The following is a 15,109-nucleotide window of genomic DNA, read 5'->3' on the forward strand; positions in this document are numbered from 1 at the left end:
ATCTAGAAAAATCCTGAAAGCCAGATGCCCTTTGTTGAAGCCAACTAGGACAGACATTTGCCTTCCCGGTCCTGTTGGAGTTCAGGTGACTTAAGCTTGGCAAATCCCACAATACTTTGGTGAGGAGCTGATGCCAAAGGATCAGGGACTGGCTAATGTATTTCCACTGTGGAGCTGGGACTGAGTCTGTTTACCATAGACAGCTGAAAGTGTCTCACTCCACATGCTCTTCTACAGTGTGATTTTGACTCTCTTTTCACTTAGAGGTGGGTCTATGTCCCCTCTTCTTAAATCTGTGCAGTTTGGTGACTTAACGTGTAAACAACAAAATGTAGCGGGAGTGATGCTCTGACTCCCAAGATGAGGTAGAAAGGACTATGCAGCTTCTGACTGGGTCACTAGAATATTCTCCAGGAATATTCAGCCATCCTACAAGCAGTCTGACTACCCTGAAGCAGCCATACTGTAGGGAAGCCCAAACTAGCAAGCTTGGAGGCCCTGTGCAGAGGTCTGAGATGGCAGAGAGATGCCTGTCTAGCTCCCAGCTGCCATGTGCAAGGCAGCTCCACTTGATGTACCATGTGATTGCACCCTGAGACAGAACTTTCTAACCAAGCCCTCCCACAAATACTGACCCACAGCAACTGTGAGCGATAGTGTGATTGTTGTTTTCCACTTAGTTGTGGTGTGATTTGTCCCAGGTGACAGCCAGTGAGACAAGCTGCTCCAGCCCACTTCTGGGGCAGCAGAGGCAGTGAGATAACTGTGTCCAGTGGCCATCAGGGCACCAGCATATCCTCATCAGACTGGCTCTGTGGCGTGATGCTGGCTGCAGCATGGTTGGAGAGGCCAGCTGCTGGTGTTTCTGCTAGCTTTCTGATCCTTGTTCTCTCCATCATTCTCTGAGTGATTCCAAGTCCTCTCAATAAATTCTCTTTCTGCCCCAGAGGCAGCTTCTGCTGCTTGGAACTGATCTGTGATGCTCCCATGCTCTGTTTACACAGGGATACCTTTTCCTCATTTGTCTAGTCTCGGTGTGGATGTGCCCTCCTCCCAGAAGCCCCCCCTCCGACCCCTGACCTCCCAGGCTTGGTCAGCTGCCCACTCTGAGTCATCACTGTCCAGGGACAGGTCTGCCTCCCCCACTGGACTGTGAGCCCCAGGACAGTGACTAGTGCTACATGTCCAGCCCTGCCTAGCCTGGGGCTGGGCACAAGGGATGGGGATTGGCTTAATCTGCAGTGGTGGGAGGCACGGGTCCCTCCAAGATTAGTGACAAGGTGAGGAGACACTTCCTCAGCTTGAATTGGGCTGGATGCCACTGTTACTCTGGGAGAAGGATCCCAGGGCGGAGAGAGGGGGATAAGAACAGGAGGCAAGATAGGGGCACGTAAGTCTAAGAAATGTGGCGTCTTTTTGACTAGGGACTTAGAATTTGGATATCTGCGTCTGGGTCCAGAGATAATTTTTGGCCACGATGGGGCAAGGGGGCCATCTGTCTGAATCTCTGAGAACCTGGGACTCTGGACTCCAGTCTGAGAGAGAACCTCGGGGTGCAGACTCCTGGATCCTACTAAGAGGCTGGGGGTGCAGACTCCTGGCTCCTGGGAAGAGGAGACTGGGGGTGCAGACTCCTGAGTCTAAGGGAAACGGGAGCTGCGGGCCTGGATTCCTGGGTCTGTGGAGGTGGGTTCCCCTCTCTGGTCTCCGTGCCAGAAACCCTGGGTTAATCAGGTGGGGATCCGGCCTCAGGGACCGCCCTCCCCTACCACAGTGCCCCCTGGTGGCCGCCGCACTTCCTGCACGCACCGGAGGACAGACCAGGCTTGGCAGTTTTATTTCTGCTTCACAAACCCCTCCAGCCCCTGGGTCGCCCTTTAGCAGCACATCTTCGTGCCCTGTGAGGCAATAAAAGAGGTGGGTTAGACAGTATCACATCAGGTGGGTGGGGAGGGCAGGACCAGGCCACAGGAGGGAAACTGGGCCAGGGGTGGGGTGGGGTGTCCTCACCTGGCCTCCAGGCCTGGGCAGTGATCAGGGGCCATACAGGGGCAGCAGGAGGGGTGATTTTCTCTTTAGGAGTTTCTGCAATGGAGGGAGTTTGAGGAGGGGCTGTTGATTTCCTAGGACCAGTGGTTCACTTCCATCGCTCAGCCCCTCTTCCCTCAGCCCCGGGAGTCCTGGACCGCAGCTGCCCTGTCCACTTACTCTGTGGCTCTCTCCCTGGCCTTGGGACTGGAGGTGATTTCCCAGGGGACTGAGGCCACAATCCTAATTGTCGGCAAGGTAATAGGGACCCGGAGTCTGGGGAGGGCCAGAGATGCCTGGAGGGAACGAGATTTAGAAATGTCTCTGCTGAACTGTAGCTCTGCTTCATTTCATAGGCCCAGAGGGGGTTGGTTACACAGTGGTGGGGCAGTAGGATAGTCTTGCCCCTCGTCCATGCTGGTTTTCCCCAAGCACCTCTGGCTTGAGTAGGAAGTTTTCATTTATTTGTCTATCCACTCACCCATCCATCCATCCATCCACACACCCACACACCTATCCACCCACCTATCCATCCATCCGTCCACCCATCCTTCCATCCATCCCACAAACGCTCCCTGAGTATCTACAGTGTACCAGGTACTGTTCTAGGCTCTGAGTTCAGAGACAGCCATGAACCAGACAGACAAAAATCTCTGTTCTCACGGAGCTGATGATCTGCTGAGCAAGAGGCTTACGGTGAGTAATCAGCATATGAACATGGACATTTCCCGGAGTGGGTAGGTGTCCTTCCGAGAACTGAAATAGGCATGGTGGGGGGGACACTGGCTGGGTAAGGCCTCTGGAAGGTGGGAGACTGAACAAAAGCCTGAGTTCAGTGCTGCAGGCAGAGGCCCTGAGGTGGGTGGTGGGCTTACTGGCCTGCTACAACCAGTAAGTGCTGGAAAGGAGTTTTGGTGGTGGGGGAGGCGGCAGTAGGTCAGAGGTAGGTGGCCAGATCCCCAAGCCTTGGTGCCATGGAGAGGATGTTAGCTTGAGTTCTTAGAGCCCTGGGGAGCTAGAGGGGGTTCTGGGAGGTGAGGGAGGGGTGGCTCAGGTTACAGACACACAGTCTTGCTGACTTCACCAAAACCCATGGAACCACACCGGACTCGTCCCATTTTCCACATGAAGATGCTGAGGACGGGAGAGGCCCCGGTGGCCAGGGAGATGCCAGGGCACTGCTGGGTGGCAGTGTAGCCCCCGTAACGGTGGGTTTCTCAGATGGTGAACAGCAGTGTGGAGGCATCATAAATCAATCACGAGGGCAGTGACACAGCCCTGTTCGCCTAGTGCTCACAGCAGCCCCCTGCGGCAGGAACTGGCATCACACCCATTTTACAGACAAGGGAGTCAAGGTCCCAGGGGTGGGGGAAGGACGCTGGAGTCTGGAGCCAGGGGCCTGGGTTCCTGTCCTGTCTTTCTCACCTTTGAGCTGGGTGACCTCCAGGTCATGGAGCCTCAGTGTCCCCCTCTTTATATAATAAGAGATCAGACCGGTACCTACTTCACTGTGTTGTCAGGACAACTAAATAAATACATTAAACAGCAGTACCAGGCATATTAGCAAGAGTGAGGCACACGCTAACTCTCCTCATTGTGACGGTGCCCTGCTGGGAAGTAGCTCCCAGGGCCGGCTCTCCTGCAGTATGTTTTGAAGAACGAAGGAGTAGGAGTTGACTGGAATTTGAGTCAGGGTTTGGGGAGAAGGGGAAAGGGCAAGCCAGGCGGAGGGCACAGCCTAGGAGAGAGTGCGACCACGTGACCGAGGCAGCCTGCCTTTCCGGCCGTGTCCCCTCGTGGTCCTCAGGGAGCCCGCTGAGTGCCTCCTAATGTTTCCATTTGCTTTTGGCTGCAGGTCGGGATCTGTTTTTAGCTTCCCTGGCTGGTATCACTGCACCCCCCCCTTTCCTGCTGGCTCTCTTGTTTGCTGTGGTCGAATAATGTTCCCGGACTTCCTGACCTGTTTGTTTGAAGATGGCCTGGTATTGATCGAATCTTGTGTGTACTCAGCCTGAGATGCCAACAGAGACCCGCCCCTCCCCAGAGGGCCAGGGTCTCAGGAAATCCTGGGGTGGGAGGGAGATGGGCACAGGGAGAAGAAAGCAAGGCTGGGGCTTGCTTAGAAAGTAAGCAGAAGATTTTGGGGTCTCTATGGCCCAGATCCCCAGCACCATGTTTCTCTTCTTTCAGGATGTGTGGTTTTGATGGTCACCAATCTGAGATTTTTTCCTCTGAAAAATGAGGAAGGAAACATTTTTGACTTTATAGGGCCATTGGGAAGACTTCAGTTTATTCATTTAACACCTATATATTGAGCCCTTACTATGTGTCAGGCACTGTTCTAGATTCGGGAGATACAATGGAGAAAAAGACACAGTCCTGACTTTGGGAGGGTTACAACCTGCTAATGGTGACAGAAAACAGCAACTGTACAGTCGGCCAGGTGGTGGAAAGGATTGGAAATCAGCATGGTGGGAGCTTGGAGCTATTTTCAATAAAAGAGAGCAGTCAGGGAAGGCCTCCCTGAGGACAGGATGAGAAAGCAAGCCTGGGGAAAGGAGATCCAGGCAGAGGGAACAGCTGGTGCAAAGGCCTGGGGGTAGGACATGCCTGGGATCCCAGAAGGAGAGCTGGAAAGCCAGGAAGGGGGAACTGAGGAAGGAAGAGAGCAAGTGGGGAGGTCAAGAGGTGGCAGAGCTACCGGATGGCAGAGCACCCTGTAAATGGGCGTAAAGTATGAGCAGCCTGGTGCCACACTGAGGTACCCTGGGGCGGAAGGAGACCCCCCTGCCCACCTCAGACCAGCCCCTGACTCACCACCTTCTGACCTTCTCTTCTGGGACTCCTGGGGGACAGATCCAGCTGAGAGGGCAGTGGGGGAGCTGAGGCCACCACCTAGGGAGACAGAGGCGGGGAGGGCGTATAAGCTGCTGTTATCCTCTTCCCTACGTGTCCTCCTGCTTGGCGTCCTAGCATTCAGGCACTGTTCTAGACTTTGGAGATATGATGAAAGTAAGACAAATCCTAACCCTCGGGAGGGTTACAACTGGAAGAAGCCATAGCCCCAGACCTCTGGGGACCCCAGAATCCAGTCACCAGCCCCTTCTCCCCCAGAACCAAGAGTCCAGCTCCCAGCCTCCCTCTTCCTCAGACCCAGGAATTCCAGTTCCAGCTTCTGCCTGGCCCTGCTCACCTGCTCCAGCTCCTCCTCCCCATCTTCCTGGTCACTGCTGTCCCCTGGGTCCTCGGCAGTAGCCCTGCCTTCCGCTGGCCTCTCTTGGAATTGATGGATACTTACGGTCTCTTGGCCCCTGATCTCACATCGGCAGAAGGGGCAGGTCTGGCTGTTGGAGTGCTGGGGGTGGGGAGGGAAATGGCCAGGGTTTGTTTCCACTACACCCCTAGGGACTATAAGAGCCTTTATCTCCAACAGCCAGAGGGCGGGAAATGGAGAGAGAGGGAGGAGTCAGGAAGGGCTGGGGAGGGAGGGGCAGGACGGGAGGCAGGGGCCAGGAGGGGTGTACCGGTGGGGGCCGGTGGGGCCAGGGGGTCATGTGGGTCTGAGCCATCCACAGCGGTGCTGTTGGCCGGGAAGGCCTGGGACACTTGCCTGGACCGTGTAAACTGGGGTGAGCCCCATGGCCATTCCCCCCCACACCTGGGCCAGTGCTTTGGCTGGACTGGCCCTTGTGGTTCTTATTATGATCGCAGGACACACCTCAGCAACAGCCATCAGGGAACTGTGAAGAACGAGGCCTATTGCTCAGAGGTCCAGGAGGGTTCTCTGAACGCCTCGGACCGCACAGCGAGGTCCCAGGTAGAGGGAGGTGGAGGCGGGGTCTCTGCCTTTATTAGGAGCTGTGCGGGGGGCCTTGGCTTTTGGGCTCACTGTTCATTGGCAAATTTAAAGCATAACAGCAGAAATTTGGGAGCAGGAAGGGAAAAGCTGGGCCACTTTCTAGGCTACTCAGGGCTTTCTTACGGGGAACCTCACGGGTGGGGGCAGTCTGGTTCCTTATCAGGTCGCTGTCATCCACGTGGTGACATGTGTATTCAAGATCGGCATCTTTCAAGTGGGTGCCTCCACGATCAAAAGCTTAATGTCAAACCCTTACATTACAATCAGAAAACTAAATTCAGGCACCTACACTATACGGGGCAACAGCTCCCTTTTCCCAGGGGCTTCGTGGGCTAGGATCCTCACTATGGCCCTTGGGAGGTGTCTCCCATCAGCTGCATTCTCCAGAGAAGGAGGCTAAGGCTCAGAGAGGGGAAGCTACTGGCTCCAGGACACCCAGTGAAGGAAGGAAGGGGCCCTTTCCACTAACAATGCAGCTGGAGAAGGAGCCCAGGAGACAGGTGCAGAGCCAGATGAGACAGGGGTGCAGGCATCGAGGTGGGCTCCCAGTCCTCGCCCCTGAGTGGCCCTGAGCAGACCTCTGCTCTCCCTGGGCTTCAGTTTCTCCATCTGATTGATAAGGCCTCTGGGAGATCCTCTAGGGGCATTTAGCATAGAGAAGGGGAGATGGGGCAGCAAGGCAGGGCAGGACGGACCCACCTGCCAGGCAGCCAGGCAGCGGCTACAGAGCAGATGCCCACACGGCTCAATCTTTACATCCTTATTGCTCTCTGCACAGATCTTGCAGAGCTCGAATGTGGAGTCCATGGCCCAGTACAGCTGCAGCTGCTCCTGGCAGGCGAGAAGGTGGGGAGGGTGGCAGGGATACAGGTTGGGCCACAGGACAGAAGTCCCAAACCTCTGTGTCAGCCCCAAATCCTTGCAAGTTCAAGGGTGTGTGCTCAGCCACCTCCTATATGTATCCTGTGTCATGAGGCTTCTTCTCTGGGGTCTACACTTGAGGTTGCCAGACTTAGACACTGAGAATTCAGGATGCCCTGTTACGCTTGATTTTCAGATAAATGATGAATAAAATTTTAGGTGTAAGTATATCCCAAATATTGTGGGATATACTTATGCTAAGAAAATCCTTTGTCATCTCTCTCCCTCACAGAGTGGCTGTGAAGACTAAGAGCTGTACGCTCACATGCATTCCTTCGCTGTTCTGATGACCTCAGCAGTATTGGTTCCTGGTTTGATCCCCATAAAAACCCAGGAGGAATAAGGAGGACAGAGGCCCAGAGAGGCCAAATGATTTACTGCACATCACACGGCCACCAAGCCAGCACAGAAATCAAAGCCTCTGGGACGCCAGGCCTGACTCCGTGGGAGGGAATTCTGGAGCCAATGCAAAAGGGCGGGTGATGGGCAGGCAGGCACAGCCTGGGACTCACCTCCGACACTTGGATGCGCTGATAGGGTTCCGTGTGGCAGAGTTCAGTCAGGTCTGGGTTGTAATTCTTTCCATCTGGGTAGAGGTACCTGGGTGAAGGGGAGAGAGGGGACCGAGGGAACCTTTCAGGACCCCCTAGCCTGGACTGACAGGGACTCCCCAGCCCCTTCCTGGGGCCAGAGATTCTGGTGAGCATTTGCCCCAAAACCATTTCTGGCTTGAGGACATTTTCTCTTTCCTCATCTCAAATTGGGACTTTCCAGGGCAAGATGCCTGCTCACAACACCCCCAAAGGACACACTAAACCTAACTGACTCAAGCTCTGGAACACAGATCAGAGGAACAAGAATGAGGAAACTGATCAAAACGCAGGCTTTGACTCCCAGAGCATCCCCCATCCTTGAGTTCTCAGGCCTGACTGCAAGAGCACCTTAGAGTCACAGGTTGCTGAGTGACCAAACCCTAAGCAGGGCTAGCAGGCCTCCTCAGATCACTGACACTGCTTCTTGCTGCGCAGGTGGGGACAGAGGCTCAGCTAACTGCCCACAGCTACACACGGAAGCCTGGAAGGATGCAGAACCAGGCTGGGGCTGGGTCTAAGCCCTGGGCTCCAGGGCAGCCAAGAAGAGGGCCCTGCACCTTCTGGGTCAACCACCCAGGCTACAACTGCACCCTCAGACCAACAGTGGGGTTGCAAGTCCCTGAGGCTGGTGGCTTGGCCTGGCTGCTGGGCCTGGGCCTGGCTGCAGCTCTCCCACAGACACTCGGTGTGACCTGGCCTGGGCAACTCTACCTGTCTGGCCTCGGTTTTCCTTTCTGTGAAAGAGACATAATCAAGCCCAAGGCAAAAACTGGTGGAGAGATTGAATAAGGCAGTGCTGATAAAATGGGCCACACCCCACCTCCACGCCATGTACGCTACAATTGACCTTAGACCCAGACGGCCCCCTTGCTGTGTGGTAGAAAGAGCGTGGTGTCCCATCCCCTCTCTCCAGGCCATGATTTCCCATCTGTATAATGGTGGTGTGCACGTGCATGTGTGTACGTCAGGCAGGGGGTATGTGAACCAGATGGATGGTGTTTGCACTTATTTAAACCCTGGAATCCTCTCCTCCAATGAAATCTGACCTGGAATTCAGGACATTATGGTGGGTGAGTGCCCGTATGCTGACTCTGGCTGCCTGGCTTCAAATCCTGGCTTGTTAGCTCAGCAGTTGTGTGACCTGGGCAAGTGGCTCTGCCTTGCTGTGTCCCAGTAGTCAAATAGGGCTATGAGAGTGTATACAATAGATCTTCATTATTTGTGGATTCTGTCTTTGCAAATTCATCCCCTTGAGAAAATGTACCTGTAACTCCAAAATCAATACTTGCGGCCTTTCTGTGGTCATTCCCACCATCTAAGTGGCAAAATAGGTGAGTCGCCTGATGGGCATGTTTCCAGCTGAGGTTGAAGGAGGCAGCACTTAGCCCTCCTGTTTCAGCTCCTCTTACTGTAAACAAGTGTCCTTTTCAGTCTGTTTAGTGCCACGGTTTTTGTATTTTTATGCTTTCTGTTGGTGACTTCACTGTGTTAAATGAAGCAGTGCTGGGTGCTGTCTGGTGTTCCCTAAGTGCAAGAGGGCTGTGATGAGCCTTACAGAGAAAACGTGTGTGTTAGATAAACTGCATTCAGGCATGAATTCAGCTGTTGGGTAGACTTCAGCGTCAATAAACGAAATGTACTAAATAAGGTGTCTGAAAACAGAAACACACATAAAGGTTATTGTGTAGTGAGTGGTTGATAAAAATGTGACTGGAGTCTTGCAGGAGCCTAAACCTGTATTTCCCCTTGGAGCAAGGGCTCAGTCTCCACTAATTCAGTGTTTGCAGTGACTTTACAGAACTACCATGAATAATAAGAATTGAGTGCATAGCTATTTCTTACCTTTCTATCTCTATTGTATATCATCTCGTATCTCATATCTCATATATTATGCCATATCAATATGACTGATAGGAAGGTTCTGGTTCAGGTCTGGGCTGAGACTTGGGAGCCTCACCTGGCTTTTTTTTCCCTTCCCCTCCTACCCAAGGTGGCTTCTGAAAGAGGGGCCCTGGGATAGCCAAGGTTACACGGTGAAAACGCAGGCCCAGACGTTTGCCCAGTTCTTTTGCTGCTTTAACAGTCTAGATTCTAGAACAAGATGTAGATATCTAGAAGCAAAAGCCCTTGAGCACAATCACAATGAATGGAGCCACCAGGGTTCCACCGACTCCCCACACACCCCACCATGCTGGCTCTGTGCGAACTAGAAGTGTGTCCCTTCCTCAAGATGCTTGTCTGCCACCTGCTGGAACACGATAGTATTGCAAACTGACCCCGGCTCTGGGAACTCTGTGCCCACCCATGTGTCTTGAGCAGTGCTCAACATGCACCTCCTTTTGGTGTACATTCTGCTGACACCCTCCCCCTGCCAGGATGGCAACTCACAAGCCATCCTTCTGTCCTTCCAGGAGTGCCTTGAAGAGGGGTTTGTTGAGAGGGATGGTCTGTAGGATGCTGCCATCTGAGCTCACGTATCCAATGGCCCACTGCCCCAGGCGAGTGCAGCTGGGCCGGAATATGTAGCTGGAGGAAGAGGTAGGTAGGATGGGGTGAGGGAGTGGTCACCACCATCCCTCTTGGGACCTCCCAGCCCACCATCCTGTTGGGGATTCAGGTGATTAACTTCTTGCCCCCTTATAACGCAGCTTCCCACTTTTTAGGCAATGAAGGGGCAGACCCCTGTGTGCCACTACAGAGGACATTGTTTATACTTGTTCAGCTTCTCCTCCTCCTTTACTGGGGTTTAGACAAAGTTGATTCTGGCTTGGCCAATCAGTTCATTTCAGGACTCTGACCATAGTGGACAGAAGTCAGCCCTGGGACTTCCACTGATACTGGAGGTATCAGAAGGAGGGTACCTACTTCTACAGAGGTTGCTAAGCCAATAAGGTATTTAGCTGGGGCTTTTAGAAACCATTTGTCATCATGAGGAGAAACCATGTCTGAGAATGAAGCTAACACAAGGAAAGCAGACATGGGGGATGAACAGAAACTGATTCCTGACAATAGCATGTGAGCACCTGGATCCAGCTGTGCCTGAAACCCCATGCCTGGTCTTCTCAATTATGGGAATTAATTTGTCCCTTTTTCTTTTCCTTTAAACCAGTCTGAGTTGTAACAGGAAGAGTACTAACACACTCATCTCACTGGGGGTCCTGCACCTCAGCCCTGCAAAGACTCACAAATCTGACCTTTTCTTCCCTAACCCCTTGATGTTCTAGGTAGTAGCCCAGTCCTTCAATTCTTAGCCTTCAGGGAGTCCCCAACAGCTCAAAACTCCTAGTGTGAAATAATTTAAGGGGGATGTCTGGTTTCCATTCTCCTGCCCCAGCAGGTATGCATGGGGTCATATTAAAAATATTTAATAGATGCTACAGCATGGACTCTGATCTGTCAGAAACAGACCTTTTCCTGGCAGGTCCCCACCACACCGGGTATTGTCCCTTTAGCTGCTGGATTGGGGGAAGGTCCAGAAGGTCCCAGCTGGATGAGTTGGGCTGGCAGGGGCTACTCAGCTTCCTAACTCTGAGTCTGTAGCGCTCTGGGGCCCCAGGCACCTGAGCCCTTCAGCCCTTACTCTCTGAAGGATGTCTAGGCTTCCACCACCGCCCAGCCCAGGCTCCAGGCCCGATCACCTGGCAGCCTCCTCCTCCTGAGGCCTGGCCCCTACCTGCCTGGCTTGTCTCTGAGGGCCTGCAGACGCACTTGGACCTCGTCGTATGTGAGGAAGGCCATGTAACCCGGGTGGTTGACTGCCAGGAGCTGCCAGTTCTTGAGGAGGGTTGGCCATGGCTGGAGTGGCACAGTGCTGGAGTCAGTGAGAGTCCGAGGAAGCAGCTTACAAACCCAGCCATTTGGCTCACACTCATGGTAGGCCTCAGAAATCTTTGACACAGAAGATCCCAGACCCTTCCTCTCCCAGGATCCATGAGCCTGAGACCCCAGCCCCACCCTCCTCAGACCCAGGAAACCAGGTTTCCAACCTCTCCTTCCCTGCGGAGCCAAGAGTCTGAGCTTCCAGCCTTGGCCTTCCCTGACCTGGAAGAGCCTGGTGAAGATGTCAAACTCGAAGATGGACACGTGGCCACTGCAGGTGAGGTTGATGGTGGAGCGCAAGGCCATGGCTGTGAGGCCTGTCTCCACGGGGTGGCAGGTGCACAAGAGTGACTCAAACTCTGCCCAGGGCAGCACACACCTGTGGGAGGGGGTGGGGGGGACACAGCTGAGGCCCCTGGCAAGACCAGAATGGCAAGACCTCTAGGAAGGGGCAGCTGAAGCCAGGAATCCAGGGTCTGAGGAGGAGGGACTGGGGGCCCGGCCTCTTGGGTCCCTGGGCAGGAACAAGATGAGGTTTGAGAGCTGAGGGATTCCAGGGGCAGTCCTCACTCACCTGGCTCCACAGTGCTCCCTCCAGAAGGTATGGGCCGGGGCCTTGGTGAGCTGGTAGGTGTGTCCGCAGTACCTTCCCTCGGGGAAGAGAGCGCCCAGCTCCGCATGCATGTGACTGAAGATGAGGGCCAGCTTGGCCAGCTGTCGCCTAGGGGGATGGGCTCTGAGAATAGGGCTGGGCCTTGGGGCTCTCACTGACACCTCCACCGGCTGCTGGGAATAATACCCACAGGCACCGGACCCCCAGACTCTCTCTAACTATCAGGGGAGGGCAAAAGTCAATTCCAAGACTCCCTGTTGCCTCCCCTCTTAGGACCTCGGTCTCCTCATCTGTGAAGGAAAGGGAGGTGCTGCCTGAAACCCATGTCATTCTCCAGCAAACAAATCCCAGCCTCCACCTGCAGCCCATGGGGCTGGAGGAGAAGCTGCACCTAGTCAGAGGTGCGGCCCACTGGGGCTGAGGGCATTCAGGGTGGTCTGTGTGCAAGTCATGCTGGAGCCTCTTCTTGGTTTTAGCCTCACTGGGTGATGGACCCCTGCTTTCACCTGCTGGCTGCCTCCCTGGGATACTGATCAGGACGTGGCAGCGGCAAACAGTAGCTTTGACACTGAGCTGTGTGATTTTTGGCAAGTTCCTTTTATCCCCCCTATGTGCCTCAGTTTCCTCAACTGTGAAATGGGCATAAGTACAGGATAAGTACGGCCCCTGCCTCACAAGGGAAGTTAGGAGGATTCCTACATGTCTTATGGGCACACAAAACGTCTAGCACACCCGGCATGCAGTCGGCACCGAGTACATGATAATCATTATTATTGTTCTTACTGTTGTGTGTTCATAATCTCTTTGAGCCAGGTCTGTAGGGTTCCCGAACCTTTTTTAGGATCACTCCTCACAGTTTCTAAGCAACCCCCTTGCCAGAGTCTAATATGTAGCCATTATCCACATGTGGCTGGTCCAAACTGATGTGCTCAAAATGTGAAATACACTCCAGATTTTGGAAACTTAGGGCAAAAGATGAAGAAAGAAAAGAGCGGACTAACTCATTAATCGTTGTTTTATATTGACTATAAATTGAGATGATAATATTCTGGATACAGTGAGTTAAAAAATTATTAAAATTCATTTCAGTTTAAAAAAATTTTTTTGTAATATGTCTACTAGAAAATGAAAAACTATGTTATGCGGCTTGCGGCAGATTTTAGTGAAAAGTGCTGGTCTAGAATCTCCTTCAGAGAGTTGCTAGGACCCCCATGACTCTGAACACCCACTCAGACACTGAGTGCCTAAGAATCCGAGTTTCTAGAACAGTGATTCTCAGTGGGGTTATACCAGCCTTTAAGAAGCTTCCGGAAATTTACTTGACATAGTGATTAGGGTGGGGAGGTGAGGCTGTGGAGAACAACTGCCTCCAGCAAAATGTGCCCATATCCCACTCAACTTTCCAATGTCCCATCAGACATTTGTGAATGTAGAAATTCACTTATAATAAGCCAAGAACTCAATTTGCAAATTTTAAATTTATACTAAATTTTACAGGAATTCAACTGTCCTATATATGGAGGGAAGACTATTTGGCAACTTAATAGTTCTCCATGGAAGTACGAGTGTCTGACTAGTTGATCCTGCCTTCCAGAATAATTGTAGCTGTACCTTAATGCTTTCATTTGAAGTATAGATAATTTTATCATGAAGAACATTCCTTTTATCATTCCCTTATAATACAGCTTGGGCTGTATATAGTGATTTTTAAAGTAATTACGGGTAGCTTAGTGATTTAACCTATGTATTTCATTTCAGGATGAATGTAAGGAGTAATTACAAAATATTTACTTTATGGGGTTGAGAGCCTCTGGTCCACACCATGTTCTGCGCTCAAGGCCTCAAACCTCCACTGCCCCTGCCACTCAGCAGCCCGCTGCCCAGAGTTCAGGGCCAGAAGCAGAGGCCCACAGACAAGCCCCAGGTCCTGAGCCAGCTGGGCCTCAGGAACCAGAGAGCAAGTGGGGCCTGTGAGTACCCCAGGCAGGCGGCCCATGCTCTGCAGATGTCAACCCACTTCTCAGGCTGGAAGTTCCCTGGGGTCCCCCCATGCCCAGGATGTGTGTGTCTAATGCCTCTGGGAGAGTGAAGCAGTGGGAAGCCAGCTGCTGGGGGGAAAAAATGAGGGGAAATGGGGGGCTGAGGCATAGGTGCCCAAGGAAGGAAAAAATGGGGTGGACTAGTTTTCCAGGTTTCCTCAGGGAGAACGGGGTGAGACCAGGACCCCTGGGTCTGAGGGAGGAGGGGCTGGGGGCCTGGACCCCTGGGTCTGGGGGAGGAGGGGCTGGAGGCATGACCCGGACCTCACTGGTAATCCCACCTTTGGGGCAAGGACGTCAGCTCACCTGAGTGTGGTGCCCTCCCGGAAGAGCTCGTCGTTGACAGACCTTCGGCCCCGCGGTGGCAGCAGTGCCGCCACCTGCTTGCTTTTGGCCTCTAGGTTGTCCAGGTAGATGGAAAGAAAGTCCGTCGGCCCGCCGGGACCTTCGGGGCCGCCTCCTCCGGCCGCCCGCCGGGCGTGGGCCACCTCGCGCAGCAGCAGCGCGGTGCGGGGCAGTAGGTTCCGCAGCGACGGGGGACTCGAGGCGAGCCGGGGGTCCCCGCATTGCTCTTCCAGGCGCTGCAGGAGCTTCACCGCCCGGCCGAGCGCGCGGGGCTCTCCCCACTGCCGCCCCCGCGGGGCCGCCGCCGCAGCCATGGGTCCCTCGGGTGCCCGGGACGCCGTGTGCAGCGGGGAGAGGCGCGGTTCCGTCCGGCCCAGGATCGGGGCGGGCCCTGGGGAACCGGGGAGGGCACAGCAGTTACCTGTGTCTCCAAGGGGGACGGGGGCTGGAGGCTCTGGCACCTGAGTTCCCTAGAGGTGGGGTACGAAAGTCATCCCCAAAGGCGAGCTGGATGGGGCGGCTTCGGTGGGTGGGGATACGAGGACACTTTTGAAGAACTGCAGGTAGGAAGCCCGCGCCCCTGCTGGGCGGGGCTGAGGGCTGAGTCCCTAGGTCTCCTTGGAGGAGGGGTTGAGGGAGACCTGGGAGTTTTACTGGGGGCGGGGGCAGGACTGGGAAGTAGCGAGACGCTGCAAGGAGGTGGGGCTGGGACTTGGCATTCCAGGGTCGTGGCTGAAGGTTTAGGATTAAAGGCTGGAGAGCAGGACTTTCTGGAAGGGTCAGGGAGCTAGTACCATCCCTTTGCCCCGGAAAGGCAGTGTGACCAGACCCCTGGGTCCCCTTGGAGCAGGGGTTGGGAGGAGGCTGTGTGAGGAAGCAGGACTTTGGCGAC

At 54.0% G+C, this 15,109-nt stretch overlaps 1 protein-coding gene across 4 annotated transcripts; it reads right to left on the reverse strand.

The window, feature by feature from the left end:
* Window positions 1–1,821: 1,821 nt before the first annotated feature.
* Window positions 1,822–14,734, reverse strand: CBLC (Cbl proto-oncogene C). Of its 4 annotated transcripts, none has more exons than XM_017671307.3 (12): window positions 14,179–14,734; window positions 11,795–11,941; window positions 11,443–11,599; window positions 11,075–11,196; window positions 9,790–9,927; window positions 7,321–7,408; window positions 6,587–6,718; window positions 5,222–5,383; window positions 4,849–4,923; window positions 2,209–2,324; window positions 2,011–2,085; window positions 1,822–1,898 (listed from the first exon to the last, which is right to left on the reverse strand). In XM_017671307.3, exons 1-11 carry the CDS (start codon window positions 14,529–14,531, stop codon window positions 2,076–2,078), a joined length of 1,500 nt encoding a protein of 499 aa, XP_017526796.3. In that variant the 5' UTR covers window positions 14,532–14,734; the 3' UTR covers window positions 1,822–1,898; window positions 2,011–2,075. The 4 variants fall into 4 exon arrangements, with proteins under 4 accessions (XP_017526796.3, XP_017526795.3, XP_036861365.2 ...); XM_017671306.3 differs by having other exon boundaries at window positions 4,846–4,923; XM_037005470.2 differs by lacking the exon at window positions 2,209–2,324.
* Between the last annotated feature and the right edge of the window lie 375 nt (window positions 14,735–15,109).

Source organism: Manis javanica, chromosome 17, assembly GCF_040802235.1.
Source record: "Manis javanica isolate MJ-LG chromosome 17, MJ_LKY, whole genome shotgun sequence".
Classification (NCBI taxonomy): Eukaryota; Metazoa; Chordata; class Mammalia; order Pholidota; family Manidae; genus Manis; species Manis javanica.